The 25,718-nt window shown below is 43.4% G+C and overlaps 1 protein-coding gene across 2 annotated transcripts in view; it reads right to left on the bottom strand.

Moving 5' to 3' along the window:
- Positions 1-25,718, bottom strand: part of LOC146181288 (multiple PDZ domain protein-like) — a 233,072-nt gene that overhangs the window by 131,896 nt on the left and 75,458 nt on the right. For both annotated transcript variants that reach the window (XM_084576335.1, XM_084576336.1), the window contains 5 exons: positions 13,381-13,504; positions 11,486-11,675; positions 9,697-9,810; positions 6,589-6,776; positions 192-562 (listed from right to left, as the gene is read on the bottom strand). In XM_084576335.1, coding sequence (XP_084432461.1) covers positions 192-562; positions 6,589-6,776; positions 9,697-9,810; positions 11,486-11,675; positions 13,381-13,504 — 987 coding nt within the window. The remainder of the gene's footprint in view (positions 1-191; positions 563-6,588; positions 6,777-9,696; positions 9,811-11,485; positions 11,676-13,380; positions 13,505-25,718) is intronic.

Here is a 25,718-nt window from a genome sequence, read left to right as displayed (position 1 = left end):
CAGCTGGAGAGCTCGAGTGTTATAAAAATGGGTAAAGCTTCACCAGGGTTCCCTGCAGTATCGCACACCCTGAATTCTGTGACCGCATACCTGTGCACATTCGTAATTTGCGACACACAACCACCGTGGGCCATTCAACATAGCCACTTAGCCACCGCAGCCCATCTGGGGTAAGCTTCCTTGCCACTAACCTCAAGAATGCGGTCGCCACGTCCAAAGGCACCTAAGCGACCTGCGGGGCTGTCTGGCAGCACGTTCTTGACAAAAATGCCCGAGACGCCCGGAGCAGGGCCACCCCCCTCGCCCCCTCTCGAATGCCGGAAGAGGTCGACATGGCCACCGACAATGCTGATGCCCAGGTTCCTCTGCTGGGGTAGCTCACGCACCAGCTCCACTTCCCGCTCGGGGCCCCACTGTTGGTGGAGGGGAGAGGCCGGCAGCAGTGGCTGGCCGGAGCCAGCTGGGGACAGCAACGGGGATGGTGTCCTCGCCGGCCATGAGGGCAACGGAGACGTGCTCGGGCTGGGCGTCGAGGTCAGGCTCCGGCTGGGGACTAGCAGCTCTGCAAACACCGCAACAACATGAGACTGGTGTTCTCGTGCCATTTTCCTATGCTGCTTTTCACAGGTGTCAAAACACCTGGCCACTTAAGCCTTTTATCATTCATCTGCGCGTAGTGGTCGAGTGGTTACAGTGCTTGACTACTGAGCTCAAGGGTGCGGAATCGAATCCCGGCCGTGGCGGCCGCTTTTCGATGGAGATGAAAAGCAAGGCGCCCATGTACTTTGCGATGTCAGTGTACGTTGAAGAGCCCGAGGTAGTCAAAATTTCTGGAGCCCTCCACTACGGCGTCTCTGCTTTGAGACATTAAGCCCTGTAAACAAAACCAAACCAAACCATTCATTTGGTTCTGGTTAACAGGGCATATCCTCAAACCTTGGCCTCGAAATTTAGGTGCCCTACATCGCAACGAACATAAATGTGAGATGAATGCGGCTTCTTATAGAGATGATAACAACAAAGGCGAACCCTGTTACAGTAAAACCCAGTTAGAACCTTCCCAAATATTGTGGGTGAATGAACACCTAGCAAGAAATTAAAACAGGCATCTGCACTGTTGCCAGCACTGCAGGCAGAGGCGTGATTTGAAATAGCATTAACATGACCAAGCTTAATCCTTTGCAGTCCGACATTTTCCCTTATACTCTTTTGCCAGTTTGGGGCAATGTTAAAGAAAACAACTGATTGAAAGGTATTTTGGAGAAATTTCTTTATGTGTCCCAAGTCTGAGTAATATTTGTGCAGCCTATAGTAGTGCTGAAAGGGCTCTCCTGGGTGCTGACCTGAATTACGATTATTATATTATGGATTATTATTATTATTATCATTATTATCAATTATGACCATTTGATCAGGTGGCAGCAGTACTGTAGGTGCCATTGATACCTTAGTCCCTGTTTCAGCTGCTGCTGCATTCTTATAAAATAAAAAATCCTGATGACAGTTTTTTTCAGAAAGCCAGCAAGAGTGCTTTCTACAACAAAACACGTAGATCCTGCAATATTTATCGAGTCCCGTATCACCACAGCTGCCGTCTGTAGCGCCATCGTCTTCATTGCTACTACCATAATCTAGTGAAGGAAAAATGTTCTCTTCCTTGCTAAAATCCTCTTCTCTACTGCTAAAAGCTCGCAAATTCTCGCGCTAGCAAGAAAGCCGCTAATACCACCAAGGCACCAAAGATGAAAAAAAAATAGATAACAAGAGGTGCTCTTTAGTGCAAAAATTAGGGGCGTGCGAATATTTGAAATTTCTAACACGAATCGAACATGTTCATTATTTGATTCGTATTTGATTCGAAAAATGCATGTTCTAAGTTTTTTGCACATTCGAAAAATTACCGAATATGTACACCAATAATTTTCGGATATTTGAACACTACCAAATATCCTAATTTCTTTGGATACAGTAATGAATTGTTATTTCGGCCCCCAGGAAGCCATAAAGAACGTTCGAATTATCGAATGGATTTCATCCTGCCCCGGTGGTGCAGAGGTTAAGATGCCTGAATGTTTCAGTGTACCCTAGTTCGAACTCGATCCCTGGGGGCTGCGTTTCAACGGAGGCGAAATGGAGAGGCATCCATGTGTTGTGGATTAAAGGTACACAGGTGGTCAAAATTACTTCCTAGCCCTCCACTATGGCACCTCTTTCCTCTTTCACTCCCACCTTCCTTGCTTTGCTTAGGGCACAGTTCAGGTGTCCACACAACAAGCTCAACAGATACTGTGCCTTTTCTTCCCTGCGAATCAATCATTATAATTATTATCGAGCGTAATTGAAAAAAAGTAACGCCTGATTTTCATAGTTAATCAAATGCGAAGTAGGTGCGTATCACTGCTTATCCCTGCTATACCTTTTCATCGCTTGCAGTCACGCAGCCCCATTGTCCTGGAGTTTCTACTGCACATTCGTTCCTCTTTGCTTTCATATCCGTTTCACGGTGACGCTCAGTGTCTTGAGCAGTTTCCTGAGCATGCTCGGCACGTTTCCTCATTCTTTGTGCTTCTAGATTCTTGCACCGTTTGGCTGCAATATCAGAATCAGTAGACTCGCAATCTCCCTGCCTTCGTAACCATTGTACTTCAGCACGTCGAGCACGGCGAACCTGCGCCGCAGTGCCAGACGGGACCGCTTTAACCATTGCGATACGAAGCAAACGCACGGCGCAGCCGCGTCCTCAATTCAGGGAATTAGTAGAATGTACCAAGCAATGGGCATACAGAAAATGTGATGCATACAAGTATAGGGCTGGGTACTTTTAGACAAAATAAAGTTGGAAGACGTCTGTGCTCCTTCTTGCTTCTACTGCGATGGCCGCAGTAGCAAACCTCACTACTAAGCGCAGTAAGGCTCGCTACAAACGATATTGCTCTGTGGATAATGTCAAATGGTTCACAGTTTCAATCCCTGCCTCATTACACTGTTTTCATGGCCCGTAATGAAGGTTAAATGAAGAAACGGCCGGCATTATTTAGCGATATGGATGGGAGAAAAAAAAACTGGCATGGTCCAAATTAAGGCTTAACTCCTTATCGTAATTCCTTTTCTAAGCACCTCACACAACTTGCAGAAAAAGAATCTCGCACTAAAAAAAAAAGCAAACAGAGCGGTGATCGCCATCACTATAGCAACAACAATCATGCAAACTCGTGGTAGACGAGAGCAGCTAAACGGTAGAGGCAGTTGCTGCCACGTATATACTCTGAGTCATTTCTTTTGCAAGTCGTGTTCTGGAGGCACATCTTAGCAACTGAAGCCTGGACGTAGCCGACTATTATTCAATTCATCGATGAATCGAATGCGTAAAGACGTTAGAATATTGCGCTGGAATTTAAGAGAGCAGTCTGGCGCCCTTGAAGTGCCGAAACCTGTTCTATCTGGATACCTGGACCTATACATACGGGCGAAATGTGTTGACATCCTGTATGCATGAAACCTTAAAAGCTGAGATGAATTGGCGCAACAAGGAAAGCAGTAACAACACACTTGTGTATCTTTTATGTGAAAAGGCGATGCACCCAGTCCGTCTACAGGCAAATTTAACACACCCTGGACGATATATTTCGTCTGCCTTAGCACCGGGTACTGATTTGCAATCTTCCAATACATGCTAAATAAGATATTTTACAATTCAGGTGCGCCGTTGATCGAAAGTGCGCCTAGCGCGACAACCACGCGAGAGCAGGTTAACACAAGCCTCAATTAAAAAAAAAAAAAAGCTCAAGGGATGTAACTTGCTGCTTCTTTTCTTCTACACCCTTATTTTAATTTTGCGTACAAGGGACACAACAGTATATAGATATTATCGGCAACAACGAGCATTAACGCAGCCGCTCCTCAATGCGGCTACCCTTGAACATGGCGGAAACATGCGCGGCGGCCGATAGATGGCAGCAATTTTGCATAAGGTCTATTGAAAAACTTCGTAATATCGAGGAATTCGCTATATGGAGGTTCATTACGTAGAGGTTTAACTGTAGTTACTTGGTTTTCATCACAAATCTAGACAGTTATTGTCCGGGTGTCCAGCAAATAAGTTTAGTGGGGTGTAAGCAGTTCTTATTCTTTTTAGGGCCATTCAATACATCACACTTTCGGATATTTCAAACTTTTTTCTGCTCGTCTGAAGGCCGAATTAACGAGATCTTACTGCAGCAGTAAATATCCTCCATTGTAGATGCTCTGATTCACACCGACGACATAAATATGAAGTCTAGAAAGGTAACTCATATGCAAGCATGCCCAAAATGACACTGGATCATCATCATCATCAGCCGGACTATGCCCACTGCAGGGCGAAGGCCTCTCCCATTTTCCTCCAATTAACCCGGTCCTGTGCTAGCTGCATCCACTTTACCCCCGAGAATTTCTTAATCTCATCCACCCCCTAATTTTCTATCGCCCCCTGCTACGCTTACCTTCCCTTGGAATCCAATTGGTTACTCTTCGAGACCATCGGTTATCCTCTCTTCAAACTATATGCCCTGCCCATGCCCATTTCTGCTTCTTAATTTCAACTAGAATGTCAGTAACTTGAGTTATCCAACAATTTTTTGTTCCATGACCTCTGCGTTGTCCTCAACTTAAGCAGAAACCTTTTCGTTAACTTCCATGTTTCAGCCCCATAGGTCAGTACCGGTAGGATGCAACTGTCTTACATTTTTCTTTTCAGTGATACCGGTAAGCTGCTAGTCATAATGTTTGAGTGCCTTCCAAATGCACTCTGTGCCAATCTTATTCTCCTAGTTATTTCCCTTTCATGGTCTGGATCTGCAGTCACTACCTGTCCAAAGCAGACATGTTCGCCTACCACTCCTAACGTTTCGCTACCTATCACAGGCCCACATACAAAACAAGTGCCAGCAGTCTTTCCTGTTTCATGTCGTTGTTTCCCACAAGATGATGAATTCAACAAATTTATTTTAAAAAATATTCCTACAGCCATCGGCTCCGGAGATGAAATAAGAGTGCAGCGTTGGTGAGAAAGTATAGGGGGCGTAAAACTGCACGAGCCATTCATATAAGCTGCCGAGAGCAGGCCACCTAGGTTCAAACTCAAGTGACCAGCATTCAAAGCACATGCCTTAGTTATGCAACAAATCAAATCTTTTCACACTCCTCTGATGACTGTTGGAATCATGGAAAAAAAAGAACGCATATCGCCAAGTGGCCAATGCTCAGCTAAACTTGTACCCCTGACTGTTTAGGTAGCAGTGTACTCAAAGATAAGGTAAGCTAGAAGCACGTTTCACAAATGTAGATCTAATTGAAGCATCTACCCCACACATTTAGTGAATAATTCTCAGCATTAGGTTCTGCAAAAGCCTTAGTTGTTCCTTTGAGCACTTGTTGGATTCATCAGGTGCCCAAAAGCAAAGATACTTCATTATCCGCCAGCCACTTCATGCTAGGACAAACCACACTGCAACTGCCTGAGCCTGCAGCAGACTGTTTCTTCACTTTATGCGCAGTAATTATCAAGGCTCCAAACTTTCTGTAGCAAAACAATTTTCAGTTCCATGAAGCGAGAACAAAAATCTGCAACATCCCACAGGAGGCATCGAAGAATATAGAGCAAACTTTTTTCTTTTTCTTCGAGATGTTGCAGGTAGCTGAAGCGACCTTCGCCACTAGCCTTGCAAGCCACTAAGAGAAGTCAGTTTTTCAACAGCCCCTAGGACGATGGATGTGAATCCAAAGCACTGCAGATGGTTCAGGAAGAGAAGGAATTGAAAGAGCTGCATTGAAAGCAAACAAAGGAAAACCAGTGTCAAACTTGGGATCCCAAAACACCGAGTAATGGAGCATCTGAAATGCTGCCTTTTCATCACCATCAAAGTATCTGATTAATCTGTATTCTAGCATGTCAGGCGCGGTTCTGTCAGGACGGCCTTGACTGCAGTTAACCTCAGCAGTCTCATGAAACTCTGTTACATAAACATTTCAATAACATTTCTTTTTTGTTTTCTTGCCGTTTCAGTCTCTTTCCTCGTGTCATGTCTTTTTCCCATCACTGTGTCGCTCCTACTGACGCTCATAACAGCAGCAGCAATCCAAAAATGAGAACATGCCGGTCGAATTCCACCAAAAGTGCTCAATTCCCCGTTTACTTTTCTTTTTTTGCAGAATTATGAAAAATTGAATATCTAAGCGGTTATTAACCAAATTAAACGCTTTCCGAGAGGTCGTGCACCTCCATGCTAAATTTTACACAAATGAAAGCCAGGAACAGATAAAAAGCCAAACCATGTAAAGTTCTTTTACATTCTGCACATTAAAGTACTGCAGTTCCCTAGAAGCCTACTGTGCAAAAGCCCAAAAATGCACAAGTAGAATGCTGCACCTCATCATACTGTCCTCCGGCATATCAACCATATCCTATTATACATTATACAAGCCGAAGTGCTTTTCACTTTTTTTAAATGCTCTAGCTGAAGTGATTAGGTAGATGTGATTAGACATAACAGAAAGGCAAGAATGAAGCTTCGAGAGTTTTTTTAGAAACAATTCCCGGTCCGCACTCACCTTTGGATGACGACATGGAATCCCTGAGAGAAGGCACGTAAGAGGAGGCAATGTTGTGCACTGCCGCGACCATGGTCTCCATGTCAGGAGCTGTTGAGTGCCGCCGAGGAAGCGCCAGGCTCAGCGGTCCAGTCGATGGCACGAGCAAGGAGGTTCGCCGTGAGCCTGGCTCCGCCGGCTTTGGGCCCCTGCACCACCACCACCCCCAACCCAAACGGGAACATACAGCAAAACGAGATAAGCAAAGGGAGACGGCACGCTCGGATCTGGAGCTGGGATTACCCCACTGCTTATAACGAGATTAGGAGGCAAAGGCGTTTCATGGCTTCCCCCTCCTCCCCGTCCCCCCCCCCCCTCTCCCCCCCTCCCCCTCGGCCTCTGTGCATCAGAGCTCAGCAGGTCAAGAAAGAAAACAAAGAGAAGGCGCTGTCACTCTTAAAAAAGAAGGAAGTCTAATGCCACACACTCACACACACTAAAAAAGACAAGCGACCTTGTTTAGAAGACAGTATAAAGCAAGACCAAGGCTATGCTCACGAAAAGGAGAATACAAAAAAATGCAAACAAAATTTACGTAAAATAATTAAATATGCACAGCTGTCTGCAGAGCTTCATGCTATTGACGTGCAGGCTTTTTGGTCTCGGATGAAGCTTGTTTGTGAAATTCTGCTAGTGTAGATTCCTGATAGCATGATACATATTTTGAAAGATGAAAAGGCATGAAAAATAGGAAAAACATACATACCGTATTTACTCGCATAATGCTCGCACCCCCAACGTTGGGCATCGAAAATTGGAATTTCTTTTACTCGTATAATCATCGCACCACCAATATTACCACTGCGAGAGTCATCTGCTAGCAGTAACAAGCGCCATCTTTGGAGCGCTACTGAACCTAGCTGGCCTCGTTGTGTGCATGCGCTACCAGGCGACGATAGCATGCTCGAGTAGATCATCATCATCAGTTATGCTCGGCTTTTTTTTTTGCGTTTTTTTCCATGATGCTGGTTGTTGTCGCCATTTTGCGAGGTGTCTCCGCGTCCCACCATTGTTCCTTCCTTCAGTCTGTGTACTTGCTTTGTTCCAATGTCTACCGTGTTCTTGGTGCCGCATCGCGGTGGGACGGTACGCAAGTTATACAGCTGCTTTTAAGCTGAAAGCTTTCGAGTATGGGCTACAGCATAGCAACCGCGCTGCCAGCACGCACTTCGACGTCAACGAGTTCTGCGTAGTGCGCTACTGGAGACAGTGACTGCAGTGCCGATACGGACTCTGATCAAGTCTGATCAAGAGTAGAACTATATGGTCTGCTGTGAGCATTATACCACGGAACACAGGGAGTGATGATGAGGCTGCGCGCGGTAAATAAAGTGCTTTAGCAATTTGTGCTTTTGGCGACCCTGTACTTTTATAACAAGGTAAGTTCTGCTTGAAAGTAATGTTTTGGTTACATTTACAATAGCTAACCTAAGAATCCTGATTTGCACCTATTTAAATTTGCTTTTAGCGCTCCAAAACATTTGTTCTAAAATTTTCCCTGCATAATTATCGCACCCCCCAACTTAGCATCAATTTTCCGTGAAAAAAAGTGCGAGCATTATGCGAGTAAATACGGTAGTATATACAAGGAGAATAAACATGCTACTCCTAAGCACATATTGCAGAATTCAATATGGTGTGAACCAATAAATGTTCGTCTTATCTTTTTGTTGTCCTGTCTTTTTATGTTTAAAGATACGCTTGTGAAAACCAACAGTTTTGCGAGTAGACTGAAATGCTCCACACAGAAGCTTCGATGGTAAGTACCTGCACACATCCAAAGAAAGCACAACCCAAAGCAGACCAGTAGACACCTGAATAACTTATTCAAGACTGAACTATGCAGAGTACTATAGTTGGGATTTTGAGACTAACAGGCCAAAATAAGACCAGACAGAATTAGTGTGCTTATCGTTGGTCTTGCTTCTCCAACACTTACTGCGCTACCTTTCTTCCACGTCTGTTGGGTAAATTACCAGACAACATCTTCAGGACCATGTCATCAACAACAACTGATATAGTAAAGATTTTTGCTGGTCCCAGTGACTTTACTATAAAGGGGTTCTACTAATATGAAATCGTGAAAATTCCCCAGCCAGAGTGTATTGTCTACAATGTGCAGAATTTCACGTTTCAAACACCCTCTTGCGGCACTACGGAGAGCAAGAACATGTGAGCTGTGACTGCAGCCTGGACCGCAGCCCCACATTGATTTTTTTCCATTTTGATGACATGAGTTTTCTGATATAAAATTTTTCGCGGCCCGATAATGCGCAATTACTCCCTTATTAAGGGGCCTATAAAATTTGTATCACCGATGTTCTACTGTATGTTACATGAATACAAATAATAAAAAAGCCTTCCAGAGAGAGAGTAATCGCAAAAAAAAAGTATTTAGAGACCTATGCATAAAACGAGCCATAGACAAAGCATGCAACAAGCTCACATCGTCCTACTTTGAAATGACATTGGCGTAATTTTTCGTTTTTTTTTCTACAGTCTCTTTTTTCCTCCCCGTATGTATACCATATTGGCCGTTAACTGCCCATGCGCTTTCCTGATGCGCTCTCCTGATTCACAGTAGTTAATAATAATTAATATTTGCTTTACAGGAAAGGAAGGGCGCAGTATCTCACACTTTTTTCAGTGGACACTACAAGCTGCAAAATTTGTTTAATTAAAGGACCTAAAAGTAGATTTCTTTTCATTTTTTTTTATACTGAGTCTCATGGGACCCCACAATTTTAATCTTATCCGAGAACTCGTCTTACCCAAAGTCTACTGCACTTAAATAAAATACCTTAGTGTAAACTAAATGTAATAATAATATTAATTGGTTTACAGGAAAGGAAAGGCTCAGTATCTGTCACATTTGTTCTGTGGACACCTGAACCACGCAGTAAGGGAAATACTCCTTTTTGTGGCTGTTTGCCCGAACAATATTGTTTCAGTTTCAACACAGCTACTCTTGAACGGCTTCTCTGGCACTAATTGAGATACCACATATGTACTTCCCCCAACATGAACTTAGCCAAGGTTAAACTTTTTGAACCCTAAAAAACCACTCACATTTTGACAACCTCTTCCTTGATCCCGTTCACTTTCCGAAGCTTGACTTTTTCAACTGATGGGCTTGGTGGCAGTTCGACAACATCCTCCTCCACTTCCCTGAGGTAGTTGATGCTGCACGAAAGATCATAAACTTCAGTACTTTCAACAGTGCACAACTTTCGCACAAACTGGAACGATTTCTTTCAAACACATGTGATTGTAGACCATATGCATATTGATTGCATATTGATTGCATATTGATTGCATATTGATTGCATATTGATTACTGGCTGTGGCAGAGAGATGAAGGCACACAGGTATGATTTAATCAAAGGGTACCAACAAGTCTTTGTTGGTAAGGCTTTCTTTGTTTGAGATCATGTAGACACCCGATGATTCACAATGTTAGCCGGGAAAGAGGAGAAAAAGTTACACCTCTATGAAAGAGGCTGCCTGTCAGTAGGCGAGAGCCTCCGGTGATATGCGCTGATAAAATCACCACTATAAGGCCAAAAACTACACAGGGGCCTTGCAAGTTTCGTTCGATACAATACTGCTGCAGATTAGAACTCCTAAGTTGTTATAATGGGGAGGGGGGGCTTACCTTTCATAAACTCGCAAAACAGCCAGTCTGTAGGTAATGCAGTTTTCAAGCCATGAAAAGTACTATATAAAACACTGCGAAAGATGGGGATTGGCTGGGATGAGAGCCATGAGAGAACCGACATGCTATGGTGAACTAGCATTGAAGGGATGGACTTGGAAGCACTAGAACTATTCTTGCAAACGTTAACTCTCGATATGGGTGCCTAATTGATTTGCTTCTCATCAATATTCAGTGCCCAGCTACCCCAATCAGTGTTTCATGCATACTCAAATGCTTCCAATAAATCGACCAAGAAATAGGTTCTTTAAAGAAACTCATGTATTAAAACCTTTTCCTCTGCATGACTATAAAACCTCTATTTCAGTAAAAAGGAATAAAGCAACTATCTCCTCCTGTTGAGCTTATCTGTTCAGCCTATTTGAAACACGACATGCTTCTAATGGTAACTTTAATCTTCCAAGTCATAGCAATGCCTACGTCAACATATTGACCGAATTCTTTGGCAGGAAGGTCTCAAATACACTATCAATAGAATTAAAAGTGGCACGAAATTTTAACCTGTCTTCGAAGCTATTTTTTTTCTTTGTAGTTTGACTGTTTTCATTTCGTCTGAACACACGACTTTGCTTTGTTGAAATGCTGGTTTGTACATTTCTAATGTGGTTGCCCTAATGCTTTCTTTTGTCGGCATACCGGACTACTTGGTTGTCTTACATCGCTTTTTGCACTTTATCTTTATTTATGTGTTGACAGCTTGTTCAAATTTCCATTCACACCTTGCTTACCTATGCGGTTGCCTAAATGCTATATTTTGTATTAGACAGGATACTAGCCATATAAGGCTATAGGCCCAGATATTTTGCAGAAATTTTTCTTGAAATAGAAAAACAAAACTTCTTGATCCGGATCTTGAAAACGAAAACCTCATCCGTTACACTATAACAGTGTTTCTGTAGTCATTGCTTTTGAGTACGGGAGCATGAAAGAAACGCGATAGCCTTCTGCCCTTGGTTCATTCAATATGATATGTTGATGCTTTATTAGGCCACAGCGTCTACCAGCTTAACTTGTGTAAATTCCGCACATGCAAAAGTCGCAGTGCCTTCGGTAAATGTCAATTTGTTTGGTCCATTTATGAACCAATATGAGAAGGAGCCTGCACTGCGGACTGTTGGTAGCTACTGGACCAGCAAAACTCACAACACAACGCTGAGATCCTGTGTCAGGGCAAGGATGGCGGCCACTTCGCCCTGCGTCTTCTCCGAGAGGACGTGGTCATTGATGGAGAGCACAATATCGCCCACGCGGAGCTCCCCGTGCCGCTCCGCGGCTGAACCGGGCTCCACATCCGAGATGGTCCAGATGCCATGCTGCCAGCGAAGCTTCAGACCTGCTCCCACCACCACCGAGAGAAATCGTAGCTGTTGCAGATTCCATAAGAACAGCGAAGGAAGGAAGCAAGAAACAGAACAGGAAACAAAGCATGCAGAGTACAGAATGCTGCATTCCTATGAAACACGGGAGTCAAGCATCTAGAAAGAAGCCTAAGAAAAAAAAAAATTCTACCGCATTTGGAGGCTAACTAAAAGGATTCTACTTGAGTTGAGGATGATGCAGAGCGCTATGGAACTCAAAATGGTAAGTGTAATGTAAGAGATAGGAAGCGCGCAGAGTGGGCCAAAGAAACAACTCCAGTTGCCGACATTCTAGTGCAAATGAAGAAGAACAAATGGGAATGGGCAGGGCATGTGGTGCGAAGAAAGGATAACCTCTGGTCGCTTAGGGTAACAAATTGGATTACAAAGGAAGGCATGCCTAGCAGGGAGCAACAAAAGTCAGGTGGGTGGATGAGGTTCAAAAGTTCGCAGGGGTCAAACGGAAGCAGCTAGCACAGGACAGGGTTAATTGGCGAAATATGGGAAAGGCCTTAGCCCTGCAGGAGGTATGGCCCAGTTGATGATGAGTGTGTTAGAGTTATGCTGGAAGGGCTTTTTAATTTCACTGAAGTTGTTGATAGAGTGACCACATGTGCTTCTCCATTGTGATCAAAACATTGTGCCCCTGTTATCTCCTAACTAACTTTGTTGTGGCTCCTTTAACCTCAGGCCAATTCCTTTTTAAGCCAGAATTTACTATAGGCGAAAGACTACGTGGCCATCGCTGAGTGCTCTTTGGGGATGATGATAATAATGTAATAATTGGTTCACAGCAAAAGGAAAGCCACAGTATCTGTCACACTTGTTCTGTGAACACATGAACTGCACTGTAAGGGAAGGGCGGAAGGTGGGAGTGAAAGTGGAAAGAGAGAAAAAGGAGCTGTAGTGGAGGGCTTTGGAGTAATTTTGACCACCTGGGGATCTTTAACCTGCAATGACATCCCACAGCACTCAATCGCCTCTCCATTTCGCCTCCATCAAAACACAGTCACCGGCAGTCGGGTTCGGTCTGCTCCAGAAATCTATTATTAATACACCGGCCATTCAGGCTAATGGAGCAATGACCCGCACAAGAAAGAGATTGGTAGATAATGTCACCCGGAAGTGGGGGGCGCACAATGATGCACAGCAGCAATCATGATTATGACAAGCATGACACGACCTCATTTGGCACCTACTACTACATGCATGCAGTTGTTCTTCTGAAGACAATTTTTTATCTGCATCATCTTGCATGTGTTTTTTCCTTGCCTCAGTTCTTTCTACTCTGACAGCCAGTAGGGGGCACGCTTCTTGTTTCCGCAGTGTTAGAGTACCATAAAGCAGCGCGAGGAGGAAATCAGAAGCAGGAATCGCGTATTTTAACACATCAAAACTTTGTGGCACCCTCTGTTGCAGTAGTACAAACTTATGCTCGGCCATTAGTGCATGGTGCTGTCTTAGCAGTAATACCACGATCCACATTTTGTAATTTAAGCAAAATAAAATTCCAAATCTACCCCTCAGACAACTGTACCAGAAAGTTCATTATGCAGGTGTGCGTGATGCAATTAAGCAATTTTTTTCTCCATGCTTAGTAAATATGGCCAGTCAATCGTTTCCAGCACATTTCAAGATACCATGCACTTATATAACCATGCATAATGAAGACCCACCCACCTAAGGATCCGCCACTGTTGTGGAGAACCACAGTTCCCGACGATGCTTTCCACAGCTCGTCCGGAGGCTGGATGGCACTGATTTCGTCCGAGTCGGCCGATATGGAATTCTCGGGTCGCTCAGGCTGCGAGAAACGAGAAAGGAACAGCCTGGTCTTGAAGGAGCGATGAGACACATTGAAGTTGGGGCATATTACCTGACATTTTGTACAGAGAAAAGGCTACTTACATAGACAATAAAGCATGACAATGAAGAATGTCCACAAGTACTTCACTATGTAGAGACTAACAGTGGCCTTAGTGAAGCTAAATGCATTAAAGTTGACTGAAAAATTGCTAAAGGACTTAAAATCAGCCCCGTAATACTTCATAGACCGACAGTTTTTATTCTTTTTGCATCGTGGCAATGCCATAACGCCTGTAAGAGCGTCAAATGCTTATTCTAAGCGGATGGTATTAGTGACTTGTAGCTATAGTTTTGAAGTTCTTGCTTAGTGACTTCATAACAAGGAAAAACATCAGAATAAATTGAAAACGGTTAGAAAATAGTAGTACTGCTTATCACTTGAAACAATTCTGTCAGTGCTGTACAATCTGTGGACCTCGGAAGACAAATCCTCAAGACAATACTTTTAAGAATGACTGTTCCAGAATAAAACATTAATCTGCTCCCCCCAACACCCTTATCGTGACCCTCTCAAAAACTTTCGACCTGTATAAAGCAAAGCAATCAGAAAAAGTAGGAAGGTATTGCTTCCACCATGTGCAAGGCTGGCAGTACGATGTGCTTATTGAGCTTACTGGTCAAGGGTTAAGCCTCGGCCATGTTAGTAACATTGTGAACATGCGGACATGCTCGTGCAAACATGCTCCTGTGCTCAGGTTGCGCTGCACCCTTTAATGGGCCTCAAATGGGTGAAATAAATTTGAAATTTGCTATTGTGCCCATTGTGGCCCTCCAGCCACAGCCTTAGTGTATGAAGATTCATCACTTAATAATTTGCTTTGAATTCTTGCACAAAAAACAGCAAAGAGTGTCACATCATCCCAACCACTATGCACCTACCAGTAGACGCTACGAGGTCACGAGGTGTAATTAGAAAGTGTGCACAAGCAGGAGCTTGTGCACACTTTCTAATTGCACCATTGTTTACATTATGTAACACATTATTTACATGCACAATGAATGCACCTTTAAAAAAAAGCACCTTCGAAAATCCAGTGGTGCATTCAGAAAGAATACAATATTCAGAAAGAATTTTAAGGAGTAAAATAAGAGAAAAAGTACACCGGTGGAATAAAAACTAGATCTAGTACAACTCAACTTGTAAACCTTCTGAACACGCTCGACAGCATGGTTTCAAGCATTTTTATCTTAAAGCGGTATGTATGACCTGCAGATATGTCCAAGGAGAGCGACATCTGAGTTCACTCATTTGCAACGCAATGTCACGCCAGAAATTCTTGCCAAAATCAAACTGAGAAACCTTTGCGACCAGGTATTTTCATTTTTGATTTTTTTGCTTCTTGCATCTGTCACAGAACCTTTTTGCTGGCTAGGTTGAGCTGCAGTAGCCTTGACTTCCCACAGGTGGCCTTTTCTTATGTTACGGTGCAGTTGTTTCCATGTTCAAAAAGGGGCACCTGCTCAAATTATTCACCATTACCACGAGACTATGAACCAAAAATAGAGGTATGTCCAGCAGACAAGGGAAAAAAAACTGTACTTTCAGATGGCCAAAGTTGTGGGTGCGTTCTTTTACAAGCACAGTCTTTGTCAAGAGCTTTTGGAATACCTAAGCTAAAGAAGGGTGAAGATGAGGGGTGAAGAAGAGATTTGACGTCGCTTGCAAGACTGCGAATGCAGGAGATGCACAAGCCCCGTTAGAGGGCCCAGATGCAAACTCCTTGGACTGCATATTTATGACAGAGACTGCACATATGATATTAAAAGTAATTCCACCCTGATTTCAAAAGTGTCCAACCACCTCCACAGTGATTGCTCTGCCACACAATACAGAAGCAGTAAATGCAAGGCTGACCAAAACAATGACATCTGGACAGACGGGGACCGTCTCATAGCTGCTATAGCTATGAGACGGTAGACCTCGTACAATTCTAGCTGCCGTCTAGTGGCCCCTCTGCCCATATTGGTGACATAGAAAGCATCGCCCTGAATACTTGGTGCTGCTCCAAGACTTTGTTTTCAGGCTAATAAGTATTTACTTTATGTCCTGTCATGTGTTATATTTATAAAATAAGCAGAAATGAAAATGATTCACATGGAGGCTGCTTGGTGCTTTTGCTTCTCATAGAATGCAGTGTATTAGGCGGTTTATGTTTTGGCCAAAATTTATTTCAAAGAGATTTGCTTAATTCATGCCGCACCGTGGTGATGCAATGGTTAAGATGCTCGACTACTGTGTCGGAGAACCCGGGTTAAAACCCGGGCAGTCTCGGTAGAGGCGAAAGTGAAAGGTGGCCATGTGCTGTGTGCTATCCTGCAGGCCATCGTTCAGGTGCCCACAGAATAAGTGTGACAGATACTGCGCCTTTCCTTTCCTGCATGCCACTTATTTTTATTATTATGAAGTCATGCAATAAATACAAACACCAACAAGAAAACTGGCCAGAGCGGCTACTCAGTGGCAAAAAAAGATTATCATCTCAGCCTAACCACTTATTTGTCCAGGCTTAAATTTCAAAGAGGTGACATTTGGCGGTAATTTTTGTTTCTTAATACGTTTCAAGAGATACTTGCCTGATTCAGTTAGAATTAATCATTCCATTTACGTCCTCACTGTCCGAAGCGACGACTGCTTCTGCAGCACCATAATTAGAAAGTAGTTAACCAGCTTACAATATCATTATCCACCTTCATTCGCGTGGCCACCAACATAGTACCGCTGTGGTGCAGGAGCCCTCTTTATACCTCAAAAAGCCTATTTTTAAAAAGTCTATGGCCGGCATCCCTGAAGCAATTGGTATACACAGGGGAAAACAGGACACACAAAGGAGCACAACACTCTGTGGCGTCTCCTTCTTTTCATTCCTTTGTACTCTTTTGCCTGCAGTCATTATGTTCCAATCATTTAACAGCCCGTTCATGTATTCAACGGAAGCTACCAAGTCATTGCTGATGCAAACGAAAAAGGAGCAGTCTTTGTACTGTTTCTACCATCATAATGATGAAGAACAATAAAGACAGTGAAGTTTCCAAGTTTAAACTTTCGCCCTTGCCTAAATTGCCTCTAGAGCTTGTATGGATCTTCTCCCCTACAAAAAGGGCTTTTATGTTATTGTCCTCTCTGTTTAAAAAGATTGAAGACACTATACACAAAGTTCAAAGCAGTAATGCCCAAATATGTAGCACTTCCCTGTACCGATACTGTAGAACCTGATGTCCGTGGGATATTTTAAAGATAACATCTCATATCTCGCTTAAGATCTTACACTTACATTCGACTGAATTGCAAGTTCCAAAACAACAAACAAGGTGCATACAGAGTATGAATCTAGTTACATAGGGTCTAGAGAACTGCTGTATAAAACTATATAAAACTGCAGCAAACACAGCCAACAAGGAAATAACTGAAATTATCAAAATTACCCACTGATATATAGCCCCAGCTATACAGAAGGCTGAACCAATTTCGCCTCTATACAGTTCCACTATTTTTTTTTCCAGCTGTAAGTACATTATGCGTGAACAAACAATGGTACCTGTAATTATAACCCATAAAAGGCCTAGTACCGCTCATGAAGCTCTCTTTCACACTGCGCTAATAAGCTGTAGCCAGATGTTACCTACATTAGTTGTTAACTGTAAGCCATAAGGTTTTCCCCACTTATCGAATGTAACGAAAGGTTTTGTGGCACTTTTGATGGCAGAGAATGTGAACGTTTGAGTTCCACTAATGATACTTACTCCAAACTGACAAATACTACGGCAACTTTGAGAGCTAGAAATTCGCTGTTCAAAGAGACAATTGCAAGGAGTAGCAAGTTACCCGTTGTGCACGAGAGATCGGCCACTCTGCTGCCACCGAGAACATATTCCATTGTTCCTGAGCAGCAACCTGCAGCAACATTCTCAACCTTTCCACTCTGTACTAGTACCTAGAATGTCTCTCCTATTTTAGACTTTACTTCCCAACATAACACGTTTCTGCGGACACGTCCCAATGAACACAACATGTGTAGCAGAATAAAATGCTTACATCAAGTTTCAGCGTATTGCAGAGCGTTCCCCTGACACTGCAAATGAGTGCCATTCTTCTCACTAGTGTTCAGACGCATGCACTTTCCCATCTCTAGGGGGGGGAAGGGGGGGGGGGGGGGCCTCAAAAGGTAACTATTGTCATTATTTAATGTGACAGATCTGTAGAGGTTGTCCTTGGAAGTATAAGAGCCAAATTTAAAAGCTTTGAGTCCACTCTACGATTTACAAGACAAATTTACAATATGTTCCAGACATCGAAATGCACCCTCTGCCCAAGTGATGCAGGCGGCCTTAGGCATGAGAGTTGAAGGGAGAGAGAGGTGAGGCATTATTTTTTTAACACCTGTATATTCAGTGTTTGCACTCCGAAGATGAGTGATGGCATACTGATCCTGCTCAAGACTTCATAAATATCTTTTCATGGTCCCTTCATGAAAGGCTTAGGAGTTTTAGATAAAATTGCAAAAGGCTCGTGTTGTCTTCAATGCACAGCCTGGGACCGAAACAATTATGTGCTGTAAAACTGACGCCGCAGGAAGGTTTCGACACCGTCGTCACCCTAGCTGTGCTTGACACAAGACAGAAGGTCGTTTTCAATAGCCTCCACTTACTCCTACCTTGAACAGTTGCGTTCACACTCCCTCAACAGATTTACTTTGGTAAGTGCAACGTTAAGACATAGAAAGCGTGACGTGTGAGTCAGAGAAGTAACTGAAGTTACTGACATTCTAGTGGAAATCAAGAAGAAATGGGCATGGGCAGGGCATGTATTGTGAAGAGAAGATAACCAATGGTCGCTTAGGGTAACAAACTAGATTCAAAGCAAAAAAAGTGTAGCAGGAGGCGGCAGAAAATTAGGTGGACGGGCAAAGTTAGGAAGCTTGCAGGGGTCAAGCGGATGCAGCTAGAACAGGACCGGGCTAATTGGAGAAAAATGAAGAAGTCTTCACCCTGCAGCGGATGTAGTCTACCTGGTGATGATGATGTACAAACTTCATTCTTTTGAATTGATCATGTAAAAATTTAAAAGCTCTTCCACTGAATTTTTCTATATCATTATCAGAGCAGCAGGTAAGACGAGGATGAAACGAGTGCACAGACATGTTGCTGAAGTCGGCGTCGTGTTGGTGCACTCGTTTCGTCTTATACGTGGTTCCGATGTCAAACCCTATCCAAGCTTCCACCTTTTCTATATCACATTCTAGAAGGAAAAACTCGCAATAGGAAATACTGTCTGATCATCCTGTCTGCTTGCACCTGCCTATGTGTCCACGTTCCTCTCCACAGTAGCTGTATGACTGCCTCAAGGTTGGCTGTACGGTTTCTTCAGGTGAAAAATTCATGTTTTTTTTTCTCATTAGGTGGGTCAAAAAAAAAAGTGACTGCAAGAGCTAAACCATACACCAACACCCTGCTTCAATTAAAATGACCCATCGCCAGAGATAACACCTTTCCGGCAGTGTCACAACGCTCAGGTGTTAGAGGTTGGATGCGAGCAAAGCTCCCAAACGCAAAAACACAGTTCCATTTGAAGTGGACAGCCTATTCCACTGGCATGAGAGTATGTGAAGTAGCCAGATAGGCATGGCCTAGTTAATCCCCCTGCACTTTTCCTTTTGTGTATGCCTTAAAAGGTAAAGGAACAAGTACAGCCTTCTTGTATTCATACTGGCCAGCACAAAGTCATTGGCATTTCCACCAGGAGAATCAGATTACGAACTTATTTGTCCAATATTTGTTCTCCAAGGTGGAAAAAATTTATAACTAGTAAGAGGATGATTTCTTATCATGCACCCAAACGCAGCCATTGGGCTACCGAGAGAACAGCTTTCACTATCTTTGTAGAAAAATTCACCTTAGTCCAAACTGGTTTGTCGTTGAAATATTAGCTGAAATATTAGTGAATGGTGGAATACATTCAGAATGTGCGAGTGAATATACCATTAAATATCTGGCCTACATGACTACCATTCTCTTTTGCACGCACAAAAATGCCGGAATTTACAGTTAGGACAAACTGGGCCTAAAAAAGTACTGCCTACCGGACCTTCTATAGAGAGCCCTGTTTTTCACATAGCTTTCACTAAGGAGCAATTCTGCCTTTCATTTCCTGGCAACATTTCCTTTCCAACGACTTACCTTGTGCACAGTCCGGGCAATACGCACTCCGCGACTGGAGAAAGAGGCAACGAATGTGCCATCGATGACGGGCACGGTGAATTGCACGTTATACGTACTTCGTGACAGGTAAGGCAACAAATTTCCTGGACAAAGTGGATACGAACCTGTTGCTCTCAGCACATATTAGGGCTTGCTATACGGATGTTGCCTAGTGTTCATGCTTTTTAATGCGAAAGCTTGTAATGGCTCATGCTGTCGTGGACAAAATATGTCCCGCTTTTGCGGCGGCTGATTGGCCAAGGCGGAATAACGTCATAGAGGTCTCACCATCACAGAGCACCACCACAGTATGCGCGAATGCGTGGCTTATATGACCATATGGCAATCAACGATAAATTACTAATTAATGAGTAATTGGTTAATACAGTATTACTAATTACTGACTAATTAAGAAATTTATTATTAGTTATAAAAACTATTTGGGCAATTATTAAGTTACCCACTTGATGTCTAAATAATTGAAGTAATGACCACATAATTAATCACTAATTAGTGCCAGTTGCATAGCAGAATGCGGCACACAGGCTTTCGCCTTTCACTACTTTAGTCGCTAAAGTCCCTCGTAATTTTTTTGTTCTGGTCCTAGGTTTTTTCCTCTTCAAACTAGCCCCTAGCCCCCTACCTTTGTTTGACCCACTTAGTGAGTCCGTGTGTCATCAGACTGAATCAAGACCCTTTTATTTTTTTGCAGCTAAAGCTTTTGCGCAGAATGCTGGCATTTGGCAAGAGACTTAGCATTCATCCCAAGCTGTTTCAGACCTACTACTCATCATCCCTCAACCTGAAAAATGCAAGTTGGAACCACTTCTGACAATCTGCTTTTTACGCCAAATAAAATGTCCCAAACAGACATCCCATAACACCTTATTATGCAACTTGCTGACCTTAGAGAGACTTATGTCATGCCGTTTCGGGGCGTCTTCTGACAGCTCCAGTCTTCTCATTAAGTACTGGATCATAATTACAGTCATTACTATGGCCAACCACTAGGCTGAAGATATCCTGACCCAGTTGCCTCAAAATCTGTTTCCTCTCAGGTTTGTGCCCTAAGTTCATTGGGTCCTATAGCAGCCACACTAACTGCTTCTCCCGTCTCCAAAGTTGGCCCACGCAGGTCCCACTTAAATTATTTATGCATCTGGTCATACAAACTGACCTTCACAGCACTGTCTCTGCTACTTGGAGATTACATCCGATGGACCATCCTGGGAATAATAAGGTGGGTTTCGAAGTGCCCACGGGTGCCAAGAGTTTGAATCATTGTTTCAAAGAACAACATGATTGGGCCACATGAGGGACCCACTTCCCCTGAACAGTCAGCCACAGACAAAGTAAATGGTCAACAATGCCGAGATACTGCAGGCTGAACCCCAGTAAACCTGTGTTCGCATAGCATGCGGATGTTCCTCGTAGAAGAGACAAAGCCATCTTGGTTGCTTGAGAGCTTCCGCATAAGGAAGTCAGTGTCTCTGAGCAGCAGCTTCTCAGTGGGTCAATCAATGCATAACCGTTTTCGGAGGCAGCATTGGCCTCTAGATAAACAAGACACCTACTCCTCCAAAGGACCTCAGGCAAAGAATGCCACTGTCGAAGGAAAGAACTCCAGGCCAGGCATTGTGAGAATGCAGATCATATCTCCTATTGTCATATACTCTTCACCTATCGGTCAAAGCTCGGCTAACGAAGTGGTAAGCAAAGTGGTACGGCGGGTTTGCTAACCACTCTTTTTACAGTTAGTGGCCCATGGAGACAAATTTGTGTTTGAGGATGGATCCCGTGACTAGGTCAGCTTAAGCCCCCTGGTGCTCCATTATCCCCAAAAGGTTACACAAAGCAGTTTCCTGTCTTCCCTTAACATGATTTGGGCATGCAACGGCGTAAAAAAAAAAAAGAAAAAAACACTCAAATAAGGCCAATGCCAGTGTGCCTGCTGCTGAACCTGCATTACTAAAAATGCCGGTTTCGAAGTAACCAGTGGCATCAGTTACTGCAGTGTCTCTTATTTCCCACGTAAAATATGTGCACGAGTACGAGAGAAGAAGACACACGATAACCTGTTTCTGCCCCCAACCCTATGCTCACCATCCATTTCTGCTAAGAGTGCCTTTCTATAAAGCTCTGCAAAGTTCTAACCAGTACGGACTGGTGCACGTCCAGCAAAAGCAGCTGAAAATACACATTTTTGACTTCCGAGCTCATTTGGACTTCGATATGAATTAATTCTGAACTGTGAGTAATGCCAAGTTTGAAGAGCGTACTTGCCTCACAAATGTTGCAAAATAAGCAAATGTCTCCTCGCAGGTTCACAGTCCAGCTCAGCATGAGCGAGAACTCAGTATTTGCATTGAAGAGCTAACATCATTTTGTGTCCCATGTCAAGATTGTAACAAGACTTCTTTCAGGTGCAACGTGCTTAAAGCAGTATCACCATCATCATCATCAGCCTGACTATACCCACTGCAGGGCGAAGGCCTCTCCCATATTTCTCCAATTAACCTGGTTCTGTGCTAGCTGCATCAACTTGACCCCTGCAAACTTCTTAACCTCCTCTGCCCACCTTCTTTCTGCCGGCACCTGCTACGCTTTCCTTCCCTTGGAATCCAGTTTGTTACCCTTGTTGTTAAAGCAGTATATACTAGTGTAAATAATTCATAGATAAGTATAGTTATGAAAGCCAGTAAAGTTATGAAATATAAAGTAAAAATTAGCATGCTCTGGCACTATTAACTATATTTTTACAATGAAATACCTGAATTTTGACATAGTATTTAGGAGTCAATTCTAACACTTCCAAAGCAAATTAAAATGCTCTGTAGTAAACTGCACTTGATAGCAATAATGTGTCTTGTCCATTTCTTTGCTCTGTCCTCTGCCTCTTGGTAGGCTTTCACTGGCCTATGTACCGTTGTGGACAAAAGTAAACAGAGCACACATTTTTCCTCCTGCCATTTTTCATACGTCGCATAATTGAAACTGCAAGTAGTGGTGCATGCAAACCAGTACTAGACGCCAGTGATAATTCACTCGGACAAATCTTGTTTTCGTATCTCTAGCGCAGAAGGTGTGATTTTAATTTGAACGGAAAAGCACGCTCCGTTTACATATGTCTGCACCTGTACATAACAGGCATGAGAATCTGAGCCTGTAGGTTTTCTTTGCAGGATAATAGTTGCCTGTGTACCAATTAGATTCTACATCTTATGTTGGAGTCCAGTACAGGAGCTAAATTTAAATTTTAACACCAGATGAAACCACTGCAAAGCCATTACAACCATTTCACCTCAAAGGGTGAAACACTCCAAAATAGCTTTGCAAAGAAAATTTTGACAAGGAGATGCGAACATTCAAAATTTTAAATCCCAAATCAAATATCCTATTACTCCATCGACTGAGCGAAAACGTCTAATAGTAGTTTTCAAATGAATCACACAAAAAAATATGCCAGCTGTTTTCCAATTAGTGCTTCAAATTAGAGCTGCATAGCATGTTGTCAAACAGGAACGTGGATTTAGCACAGTGGTGTATTGTATATGTCTGACATCCCTCATAACCCTCACATGGCCTCCAAGACTCGGCAACATCATAGGGTTGAGTCAGACTTGGCAAAACTGATTCAATAACAAATCTACGACGCCAGGGCTTACAGATCATGCCCTGCTCCTCAAATGATATGTGGGGCTGTTTATTCACTGCCATCATTAGCAGCAAAAGTGAACTTTTCTCTGTGCAGGAGGTGACATTCGTAGAACTCCATGTTGAGTCTCCCTAGCGAGGACCAGCAATGCAACTTTTGACAGCTATAGCTCCGTAATTAATCGTACTATATACAGCATTGCTGATAATGCACCACAGTTCTCACTTGCATGCCATAAGCAGCAAGTATTCAAATACCCAACATGTAATTCATCCCGTTTTCACCATCTCTTTCATATTCGGTCCAGATTAGAAGTACTACTTGCGTGCCGCTGCCCTTAGCTCTCCAGGAACTTTGCCCCACTCTGCTACCACTGAGTTACAGGATCCCACCTCCCTGCTCCAACATAGGACACGGATGAAGCATTGTTTTAGTTACCTCATAAAAGGCAAATCTACAATCAAACTTGGCATTACATAAAATCTACTACCAAAGTGCATACAGATGCTTTGGTGAGCTTTACCCAGCTGGTTTGGAAGCAGCATCATGAAGCACAATGCGAATGGAGAGACACAAGAAGAGGGATGAAGAAACAAGTCCCGTGTATCCCCAAGTTGCTTCGTCCTTTTCAGTGCATTTTCAACTGTACTGCACACTTCATGACACCGCCAGAATACACTGGAGTGTACAATCCCAAGAACAAAAAGCCAGCCATTAAAAAAAAGCAAAGCATTTACAGCTACCTCCACTAGCAACAACTTCGCAATTACACTGTCCCGGTTGCATGTGATGAAAATGGAGGGGGCAGAGCTGAAAGAAGTGCAGGCATGAAGGAGAAGAAAACTTAAAAGTGCTAAAAAAACAGTGATGAATGGTGGCGTGAGGAGTGCTGTGCGTGCCATGGGAAAAAGGGAGCACTGTACATCCATGCCTCGTGTGAGCCCCCTAGTCAGAGCAATCGGGACACCCTGCCTCCTTGCCAATGACTCTTGTTTGATTGCCCGCAGATAGCAAGACTGCGCTTGACTGCCCATAGAAGGCAAGACCTGCCTTGACTACCCGTAGAAGGCAAGAGCGGCCTTGACTGCCCAAGGCAAGAACGGCCTTGACTGCCCATAGAAGGTAAGGGCGGCCTTGACTGCCTTTAGAAGGCAAGACCCCCCTTGGCTGCCTGTAGAAGGCAAGAGCAAGCTCCCCAGCATCCAATGCAAGTGGGCACGACAGCAAAAGGCATGCTTAGGTGTGAGACCAAGTCAGTAGCACAGGAGTGCACATCAAAAAAACAATTTCCCGATTTCAAACAAGAAAAATATATGAAGTGAAAAAGCTGCTCAGAAGTGATGCATTCAGCAACACGAGACTCCATGTCCATGAAGGTAGTTCTGCTAGCAAGCTTTCCAGCAGAATCAATAGCTGCTGAGCTCTACAAAAATGACAGAGCAGCTTTTAATGTTCTCATCTTAAAAACTGCGGAATGTGTTTGCCCTAGACTCAGCCTAGCCTAGCCTAATGCGGGCAATCTCCCGAGAGGCAATGGCAGCGTCCACACGGAACAGCAGAAAGAAACGTTGTGCTCCAGAGCATGCGGCAGCCAAGGCATGCCGATCGGGGCGACAAGGCCACAAAGAAAACGGCCGACGCGAATCAAGAGTCGAGGCCATGTCTCAAACTTGTCTCTTTATTTGCTTCGACTAGGTCTCTTACAAGGGTTGGGAACACTTGCACGAGGACAAGGTATATGTATATTTATAATATGGCGCAAGCTTAACGAACAAACTTCAAAAACAAAGCTAGACATGAACTGGTAGTACCAAGAGTTACAGTGCAAACTACACAAGCTTCTGTATTATCTCTTCTTTCTGTAATTCAATTTTATTTTCTGTTGGTTTCACGAAACACATGGCCTACAAACTACTCATGAAACTTTCGCAGAAAAAAAAAGAAAGACAACTTTTCACAGCATGAGCGTTTGTTCCCATATTTCTTTTTTTATCTATGTTGACATCAATGTTCTCTGCTCTTCATTTTTTTTATCACCTGACTTTGTCTGCACGAGTTAGCTTTTCCCGCATGCAATAAAGCACAATGTTTCCTGTCTGCTGCCTGGGCACCTCATACAGTCACCGAGCAAAAATCTTGCCAGCCAGAACAAGCCTGTACTAATTAATCTGGGTTTTAAAGGATGCGTTAAAAGCATGTGGTTGAAACCGATTAAAGCTTATGTAATTAAAGCCACGCAGTGCTTTTGTAGAACAAGTTAAAGAAATTGAAAATTTTTTCTTTCGGTGATAAAGAAGGCTCC

This window comes from Amblyomma maculatum, chromosome 8 (assembly GCF_055883805.1).
Source record: "Amblyomma maculatum isolate TAMU_Amacu chromosome 8, ASM5588380v1, whole genome shotgun sequence".
Classification (NCBI taxonomy): domain Eukaryota; kingdom Metazoa; phylum Arthropoda; class Arachnida; order Ixodida; family Ixodidae; genus Amblyomma; species Amblyomma maculatum.
Note: the sequence above shows the minus strand (reverse complement) of the source record. Positions and strands in the feature narration are given on the sequence as shown.